The sequence below is a fragment of the Zingiber officinale genome, chromosome 11B (assembly GCF_018446385.1).
Source record: "Zingiber officinale cultivar Zhangliang chromosome 11B, Zo_v1.1, whole genome shotgun sequence".
In the NCBI taxonomy this organism is placed as follows: domain Eukaryota; kingdom Viridiplantae; phylum Streptophyta; class Magnoliopsida; order Zingiberales; family Zingiberaceae; genus Zingiber; species Zingiber officinale.
The window spans coordinates 22,309,295-22,319,257 of record NC_056007.1 but is presented as its reverse complement, the minus strand read 5'-3'; the positions used below and the strand labels follow the sequence as shown (position 1 = coordinate 22,319,257).

Below are 9,963 nucleotides of genomic sequence, written 5' to 3'. Positions count from 1 at the left end.
CATGTCCAAGGGTCCAATCACACACATAATTAACTAAAAGTCATAATAGTTGGATCCTCATCCATAGAGTTAGCACATCCTACTATTAACCTTCCTAAATTATGTATGACATGCATAATTAAACTAAATACCAAATACAGAGGCAAAACCCTAGCTCGATACCAATTGTTGGTTGCTACTCGGAAAACCTATAGGTTCCATTGTACAAAATTTTGTACAAAGGTCTGAACATTTTCCTAGCTACCATGTGTTCTTTTAAATTAAATTTTGGATCGCTGAACTTAACACGCTTGATCCAAAACTTAATCTATTTGTTCTTTAGGATTTGACTTGGATCTCCCGGAACTTAACACGTTCGACCCAAGTCTCCTTGTTATTAATTCCATTAAATATTAATTTCCATAAAAGGTTCCCAGATCGACGTGGCGAGGCACATGGCCTTCTTGGATATGGGAGCAACCACCACCGACTAGACAAAACCTTTAATAGAAAGCTAATATTTAATTTCCTAAAATAACTTTAGGTTAACCAAAGAGAACAATCAAATCACAAGGAAAAGAAAGAAACAAAAGAACACAACTTCGAAAAACATATTCGAAATTCTAGAACGTAAGCCTCTTGTATTTGGTATTATTTCCATAAATAACTAGCATGATGCGGAAATAGAAATTACTAGTTATACCTTGTAGAAAAACCTCTTGATCTTCTACCGATTCCTCTTCTAACCTCGTGACGTTGTGTGGGCAACGATCATTAGGATCCTTCAGACGCTGCCAGAGAGGGGTGTGAATAACCCAATTTCTCGCTTTTCTTCCTACAATTCAAGCCTTGGAAAAACAAACAAGGAAATGAAAACAAGAAGATCAAACCTCAGCGTCGATGTAACGAGGTTGAGAGCTCCTACTCCTCGGCGTGTCCGTAAGGTGGACGAGTCCAGTCAATCCGTGGGTGAGTCCGGAGAACCGGCTAATAATATACTCCTTGTGGGTGGAGAAACCTCACAACAATATTCTGCAACAGCAAGAAAGGAATACAACAAGAAATACAAGAAGACAAGAACAATGAATGTAAAAACACAGGTTTTCTTGCCTCCTCGCCGACTGGATTTCGTTGAAGCAGCAGCTCCTCGAAACACCTACAACAGCAGGATATCCCAGTCGAGAAGCTCACGCGAAGCTTCAGAAGAAGAGCTCAACAAAGCTCAAGCACCGTAACAAGCACAGCTAAGAGAAGAGGAAGTTTTTTGCACTCGACCCTTTATACCGCGAAGAAGAAGAAACTAGCTGCGTCGCAACGTTAGAACTCGATCGGCGCCCAGGCGCGAAGCTTGCTTGTCACCGACGGTCCCCCGATCAGGTGTCGCGATCCGATCGGTCCGGACCGATCAGGAACCTCTGATCGGTCCATAGACCGGCCCAGCTTGCCTCACGCCATTGATCTATGCCCGATCGGTCGCCGATCGATCGGGTGGATCGGTCGCCAGACCGATCCACGCTTTCGCAGTTGCCCCCGATCGGTCTCCATCGAGACATGATCAGGGCAAACGCAATATCACTGGATCGGTCACCATCCGATCCAACTCCTAGGTTTAGAGTGTCCGGAGAACGAGCCACCGAGCCCCTCCGACTCCATATGCCAAGCTTCACTCACTTGGACTTCTCACCCGATGTCCGATCACCCTTGATCCATCTGGATTTTCCCTTGCCCGGCTTTACTCACCAGGACTTTCCTCACTCACCAGGATTTCCACACCGCCTAACATCCAGTTAGGACTTTCCCTTCACTCACCAGGACTTTCCAACCGCCTAACATCCAGTTAGGACTTTCCCCCTGGCTTCACTCACCGGGACTTTCCCGTGCCAAGTCTCCATACTTGGACTTTTCAAGTCTCCATACTTGGACTTTTCCAGTGCCAAGTCTCCATACTTGGACTTTTCGCGTGCCAAGCTCCCTGCTTGGACTTTTCCGTGCCAAGTCTCCATACTTTGGACTTTTCCAGTGCCAAGCTCCCTACTTGGACTTTTCCGTGCCAAGTCTCCATACTTGGACTTTTCCCGAATCAGGTCAACCAGGTCAACCCTGACCTATGGTTGCACCAATAATCTCCCAAACATCTATTCTTGTCCCACATCAAGAATAGAACTCTCTCACGAGTGTCAAACATCAACATGCAACACAACTAGGTCAACCTTGACCTAAGGTTGCACCGACAATCTTCCCAAGTCAAACATCAAAATACAACTCGAGTCACGTCAACTCGAGTCGGGTCAACCAGGTCAACCTTGACCTAAGGTTGCACCAACACGATCTTCCGAGACGAGAAACCACCAATCACCTTCTTCTCCTCCTAGCTAGGTTCGGCCAACAAAGAGGAAGCTTCACCAAGGAGGAAAAACAAAATACTAACCAAGCTCCAAGAGATGCTCGCTTTCTCTCCTTCTTCTTCTTCTTCTCCGAGTAGTATCCGGCCACCACAAGAGCTCCAATAGAAAGGTAGGGTTCGGTCACCACAAGAGGAAGAGAGGGAGAGGTTGGCCGGCCACACCAAGGAACAAAAGAGGGAGAGGAATAATAGATGTTGTGTCTTGTGAAGGCACCCTCACCCCTTCTTTTATATTCCTTGGCCTAGGCAAATTAGGAAATTTAATTACAATAAATTTTCCTTAATTTCCTTGACATGATTTAATTGAGAGAAATAAAATAAAATTTCCCCAATTAATTTCAAGTGGCCGACCATCATTGGATAACAAAAGAGGACAAGTTTTAATCAACAATTAAAACTTCCTAATTTGTTTCCGGAAATTTTAAAAAATAAAATTCCTCTTTAAAATCTCTTCATGGTTGATAAAAGGAAATTTCTATAATTTTAATTTTATCAACATGTGAATAATTTTTAAAGAAAAAATAAAACATCTCTCCAATCTACAAATAAGGAAAGAGATCTAATCTCTTTCTTTAATCTTTTGTAGATCTTTTACAAGAGAGATATTTTAATTTTAATTCTCTTTAAAATATATCTTCCACATAATAATAAAATTTAAAATTAAATTTCTTTTTAATTTATTTGGCCGGCCCTACTAGCTTGGGTTCAAGCTAGGGCCGACCACCCAATTTATACCTAGGTCGGCAAGCTAGCTTGGCCGGCCCCTTATTGGTGGGTATAGAAGGTGGGTATAGAACTCTATAAATAAGAGGCTACGATAGGGACCGAGAGGAGGAATTGGTTTTGGTCTCCCGATAAAATTAAGCATCCGTGTCGCCCCAACACACAACTTAATTTTATCAATGATAATTCATTCCACTAGAGAACTATCATTGAACTACCGCACCAATCCCAAATTACATTTTGGGCTCCTTCTTATTATGAGTGTGTTAGTCTCCTGTGTTTAAGATATCGAATGTCCACTAATTAAGTGAGTTACGACAACTCATTTAATTAATGTCTAAGTCTAAGAGTAGTACCACTCAACCTTATCGTCATGTCGGACTAAGTCCACTGCAGGGTTTAACATGACAATCCTTATGAGCTCCTCTTGGGGACATTATCGACCTAGTATCTCTAGGACACAGTTTCCTTCTATAATCAACAACACACACTATAAGTGATATCATTTCCCAATTTATCGGGCTTATTGATTCATCGAACTAAATCTCACCCATTGATAAATTAAAGAAATAAATATCAAATATATGTGCTTGTTATTATATTAGGATTAAGAGCACACACTTCCATAATAACCGAGGTTTTTGTTCCTTTATAAAGTCAGTATAAAAGAAACGACCTCAAATGGTCCTACTCAATACACTCTGAGTGTACTAGTGTAATTATATAGTCAAGATAGACTAATACCTAATTACACTACGACTTTCTAATGGTTTGTTCCTTTCCATTCTGGTCGTGAGCTACTGTTTATAATTTATAAGGTACTGATAACATCATCTTCTGTATGTGACACCACATACTATGTTATCTACAATATAAATTAAATGAACAACTACAAACAAATGTAGATAATTAGACCAAATGTGATTCTTTATTCATAATGAATGTTTACAAAGCTTAGGCTTTCAGTATACACTCCAACATCTTGATCCGTAAATTATGGACCAGAAGATGATCCACTCCATACATAGGTTAATTTTGATGCCCCTACGTGTTTAACAAGTAAAGATCATCAAAATCAACCAACCATAGTAAATGGATCATCTTCTGATCTATAATTTATAGATTAGAGGATTTCACCTGTCACATGAATTTTAGTATCCACAGGAGTGATGATGTCAAATTTGAAATATGTTTGAGCTAACTTAAGTGTTTGATTTAATAAAAATTTATTTATATTTATTTAATATACATAAAAATCAATTAAATAAATAAATTTAAATAATTTATTAAATTAAATGAAAAAATTTAAATATATACATATTTAATGGTTAATATTCACAAATAAAAAATATAAATTATTTATGAATAATATTAATAAATAAAATTTATAAATTATATTTATCACTTATAAATATATAAATAAATAAATTTATAATATCAAATTTACTAACCAATAAAAAAAAACTTATTAACCAATCAAACAAATTTAAATAATAAAAATTTAAAATAAAAAAAAACATGAATTTGCAAATATCTAAACTATCAAAACAACTTGAATTTATCTCAAACTCATTAAAAAATTAAGTGAATATTAAACCATTATTTCAATGACTTAATTCCTTTTAACTTAATTATTTTATCAAATAAATTTGAACAAGGACAAATACAGATTACCGTTCATTTGCTAAGATCAATAGGTTCCTTTTGAAAGAGGCTTTAATTACTGAAATGTTCTCATCTGTGCTGAAGGCCTCTCCGATCACTTTCCTATCCTTCTTAGATGTGATAATGGTATCCTTTTAAGATGGTGCGGTGATTAAAACATGAGGTATTATCACATTAGGTCATAAGATTGAAACTCGATATGTCTGAACATGTCTTCCTTTATGTCTTCACTAATGACTAGTAATCATTCATGATTTATCTTCTTCATATTGATCTAAGGATAGATTAACAAAGACACTGGAATGAGTGAATCATTTTTTTATCCAATATTTTTTATCATATTGGATGTGATAATGGTGTTCACCTTACAGAGGTTATTCAATTCAAGAATAAATGGTTACTTTACCCAAGATTCGAAGTGATTATTCAGGAGTGATGGAGAGTTTGGGATATTCATTATGCTACTTTAAAGGAAGGTTGAGATATTAAAAGAAGGCACGTATGGAAGAAACAGTGCTCAACGAATGTATTACTAGCCCAAGAAGGCACCTACCTGTCTCAGTCTGTGCCCTTGCGAGTTATATCAGGAAAACCTTGCTGTGGCTGCCTTAGCAAGACCTTCTATGGTGGAAGATTGGCTCTCACAAAACGCCTGGTCCTAACGACTGGAACTCAGAATTTCTCAAAACCTACTGGAGTTGCATCTAATCTTAAGAGTCTTTCATAACTGCAATTTCTAAGAAAGATTCAACTTTTCTTGTGCATGGTTTCAGACCAATTGCTTTAGTAGACAGTATAGAGAAACTAATGCCCACAAGTTATATTACACTGTTTCAGCAATCCAATCTGCTTTCATCCATCGTAGAAGCACTACGATTGTGATGAAGAGAGAAAAATCGATATGGCAATGCTAAAAATTGAGTTTGCTGAAAGGAGAAGTCTCTTTATGATGCTAAAGCTTCATGGGTCATGATCACCTTAAGTAGCACTTCTACGGTACTTCATAGGCAAAATGCCCCTAGAACCTTTAGAAAATCTTCCAAATGGCTAAAACAATACTTGATTTTAGGAACTTAGTGCACTTGACCATGAACAAGTCCAAGCAACAGCTAGATATCGAAAGAGTAACTGGAAATTGCAGAATACAAAGGGCAGATTAAGTTCGAATACAAGTTCACCATTTACCACAACACTGATATGCTAAAAAAAGACTTCAAATCTAGATAGTTTTTACTACCGCAGCATAAACAAGCATGGATTTCTCAAAGCAAGCTATCTGTCCTAGCTGGCAACCTCCTGAAGAAGTTGAGCGGCACTGATGGTAGCTTATACCTGAACCTCGGGTGTCTCAGCATGTAAAATCCAGTTAGGAGGGCGATGACTTGGAAGGGCGTAACATAGAGAACTATGGCAGCTGCAAGGCAAAAGATCAAAAATAGGGCAGTTGCTCTAGGATCTCTCCAGCTTAACAGAGACTGAAACCTCTCTCCTTGTGTAGCCAGGTCTCCAACCACAGTTTGCACCCTTCCTGCAACACTCCTTAGTCGATCATACCTCGCCCTTATGACATCAGGCGGTCTCGTTGAAGGAAACCTGTCAAATTCCTCATCCAACTCATCTGGATGGGCTGTGTCTGCATGAGATAGTCGAGTATCCATGTGAGGAGGTTTCCTCGGCCGCCATCGGTAGTACCATACTCCAATCAAGAACAAGTACAGGAACATCGTTGGAAGTATCAATTCTGGGTACAGAACCAGTATCGCATAGAGAACATGGAAGAGTACAGTTGTGATAGGGTTCTTCCAAAGGCAAATTTGGCCTAACCATTTTCCTGTAGAAATCAAACCACTGAAAACACACATGAGTCTATAGAAATTGGCTTTGCTCCTTCTCATGCTCCACATATGGAAACCTACATCCAGCATGTATTCCACCACCTCCTTCCTCAGCGGTGGCTCTGCCCGACTCAACCTCATTGAGACTATCTGAGTGGATTGATGCCTCAAATAATCAAGCTGGCTAACAGTCAGAGGATGGAGGTAATGCATCTTCGGCAGTAATGGCCTGGAATAAGTATGCAGCATATTAAGCAAAGAGGAAGAGGAGAACCGAACAGCCAACTGAACTTCCCCCATCTTTTTAACTCCTGATGTATGCAAAACCAACAGAGGATAAGAGTGCGTGTACACTTTATCAGTCTCGAGAGTAGAAAGTCGAATACGAACTTTGCCAATTCTGTTATCAGTAGCACCGTTAGCCTTCTCTCCACCCTGTAAGTGACAGTTATCAAACACGCCGATCGTTATAACAGTACAAGGGTCAAAAACTTCCCAAGTGTATTGTTCATTCCATTTGGGATTGGAGCTATCAATGATTGTTCTTGTCCGAACCCATTTATGCCCATACTTAGCAACACAATAAGCATCAGTGGTGCCACGCCCATCCTTAGTCTTCATTGTCAATAATGCCTGAGCAGTTAATATGCCGAGCTCTAGAATACCAATGCTTGGTTTCCACAACTGTTTTGCCGTAGGCCTAAGATCACTGCTATAATGTGTGGATTCATCCAAAACATGGTAACCCCCATCCAAACTTACCCTCAGATGGATGCGACTCGCAAATTTCACTTCCTTCTTCTGCTCCCCATCAACAGCCACATGCTTTTCGAGATGGTACCACCTTGAACTTACAACACGACAGTCCAATCTCCTCTCAACATTCTGTAGAGGAACAACGACCTTCCCTAGCACCTCATCTTTGTTTGGTCCAATTCGTTCTTCCACACTTAAGATTAAATGTTCCTCAAAAGGTTCTGCCGCAACAAGCATCAAATCTTCATTCCACAAAGGATTGGCGGACCTGCTTGACGAAAACCTTGTCCTTAGAATTTGACCGCCAAGGTTAACTTTAACAAAGACATCAGGGAAACCTGGTTTAGGTATGAGAAGCAGATCTTGGGCCTCAATGACATTAACTCTCAGATACCAAAGCTTGGGGGAAAGGTATACCTTAGACCTAATACTGGCAAGGCCATCACCGGGAACTGTTGCAGCATCAGAGTGCCAAGCTTCTGGGAATGCCTCATCTGCTTGTGTACCCATCCAAACAGCCAGCATCAGTTCTCCCTTCACCTTCTCCCCTTTGCGATCTGCCAAGCGATACCACTGTGGTGCCAATGAGCTATCAGGTGGAACTCTTTTAGGAACATCATTAAGATCAAACAAAACCATTCCGATAAAATCATCTTTTACTAAGTCCTTGTCCTTGACAAAAACCTCGACCACAGAAGCTTGGATTCGCTCTTTGGAAAAGGAAAACACTTGGTTCCATTCAGGGTTACTCTTCTTCTCAAAATGACGAGTCGTACCTTTGTAATTACCGAGCTTTACCTCTACATAAGGATCACAACTCCCAGTGACATCCTTAGCTGGCAGATCCTTGGCTTTCACGACGCGCACGTAGAGGTACTGCATTTGCTCAACGAGGTCATAGGTGTTGGTGAGCTTGTCACCACCGCTAAGTCCTCCTCCACCTAGGCGGGGAGCAGTCTCCTTCAAGGAGAAATCCTCTTGAGGGAGAGGGAATGGTCTCTGCATCTTCTGAAGCTAGTGGCAAAAGGGGAAGAGTTAAAATTACATTGTTAGTCAGTAACTATGAGAACATGCACAAGGATGCAACAGGAAGGGTGGGAAACGAGTTTTTTTATCCTCAGATAGAAGGAAGAAAACATCCTTTCATCCAAAAGACCATTGAAATCTAATCTTTGCTCGAGTTACACTCAAATTGAGAGTAATTCTTTCTTAAATAAATTTTTAACCTCCCATCCTTCTGAACAAAGGAAAGAAAGATTTAACATAATTTTCCTCTTTCTAAACAAACATGAGAATGAAGGTATTGACCCTATTCCATCCTTACTATCTTCTATTCTATCCAGTATAATCCTTATTGTCTTTTCACCCTTCTTATATAAAACAAAGCTAGAGTCCAAAGGAATCCGGGACTTTATTAAATAAAACCCTGAAAGAAACACTTCGAATGTTCTTTTTGCAGTAGAATATTGAGAGATCTACATAGCATGAGAAAGATCAGAAGAAATGTAAATGCTCCACGTTAAAACCCAAAGTTTCAAGAATCCAAAGCCTAGATCTTGCTTTCTAGTAAACCGGCACGTGTCTCACGAGTAACATAGATAATATCTACAAAAGCTTAGGCTTGAGAAACAGCAAATTCTAAACTCTAGAATGTCATATGTTCTAACTTTCAGACCTAGAGAAGATTGAAATGAACACAATCAACCGCAGCCGAATCCAACTCATCCACTGAAACCCTAAAACCCCAAACTTTCACATAGTAACTTCTTTAACCTTAAAATGAGGGGAAGAAAAACTGGCATTTTTACCGGATGGTAAAAAACTGACATTTTTCCTCAGAGAAAACCAAGATACGAGCAAGAAGTTCAACATCGAAGAAGAACACTCCGATAAACTCAAAAACGGAAGAAAGAACCAAAAAGGTTCAGCCTTTAAGCGATCGGGAATACCTCAGAAGAGCAGAATAACGATCAAGCGAGTAGGAGAGAGAATGAGAGGCCGATGGGCTTCGAAGGAAAGCGCAGGTGACGGACTCGGTTGGTGCTGCACTTCTGTCCCTCACATTCGCACATAGCTCCCTCCGACGCCTGATCTCTCAGCAGATGGGAACAAAGCAGAGATCTGAAGCGAGAAGGAGATGTCGACGGGAGAAACGAGGCAAAATAGAGAGAGAGAGAGAGAGCACGCAAACCAACACAACACAAAGGAGGCAGCGGCAGAGCATGCAGTGAAGCAGAGCGGCCGATGTTGTAGTTGGATTAAAAAGGAATGAGAAGCGAGATTAATGTGTCGTCTTATTTGAGATCCTAATAAATAAAGGTGGGAAATTATTATTTTTAAAATAATAGAAAATTAGAAATGATTTTTAAAAAAAAATAGAAAAGAAAATGGAGGCGGACGTGGTGGTGGGGAGACGGCTGTGGGAGGTTGTTTGTCACGTGACTAGCCATGCTGGCGTCCTAAATATTGCCAAACAATACCACGTTGGTTCGATTGGACTTAATTTATTTTAATTTAGTTTATACATTTTCATATTTTAAAAAAATATATATAATATATTTAAGTTTAAATGTGGGATGATCATCCCGTTTTTTCCTTTTC

The 9,963-nt window shown here is 39.7% G+C and overlaps 1 protein-coding gene across 3 annotated transcripts; it reads right to left on the bottom strand.

Annotated features, from left to right (window-relative positions):
* Positions 1-5,815: 5,815 nt before the first annotated feature.
* Positions 5,816-9,620, bottom strand: LOC122034797 (FT-interacting protein 7-like). 3 transcript variants are annotated; one of them, XM_042594150.1, is made up of 2 exons: positions 9,312-9,620; positions 5,816-8,376 (listed from the first exon to the last, which is right to left on the bottom strand). In XM_042594150.1, exon 2 carries the CDS (start codon positions 8,365-8,367, stop codon positions 6,034-6,036), a length of 2,334 nt encoding a protein of 777 aa, XP_042450084.1. In that variant the 5' UTR covers positions 8,368-8,376; positions 9,312-9,620; the 3' UTR covers positions 5,816-6,033. The 3 variants fall into 3 exon arrangements, with proteins under 3 accessions (XP_042450084.1, XP_042450086.1, XP_042450085.1); XM_042594152.1 differs by having other exon boundaries at positions 5,816-8,370; XM_042594151.1 differs by lacking the exon at positions 9,312-9,620 and adding an exon at positions 9,038-9,092.
* Positions 9,621-9,963: the final 343 nt, after the last annotated feature.

What these genes read in the sequence shown, in the direction of transcription:
- LOC122034797 (XM_042594150.1), bottom strand. Translation starts at nt 8,367, where the DNA reads ATGCAGAGACCATTCCCTCTCCCTCAAGAGGATTTCTCCTTGAAGGAG.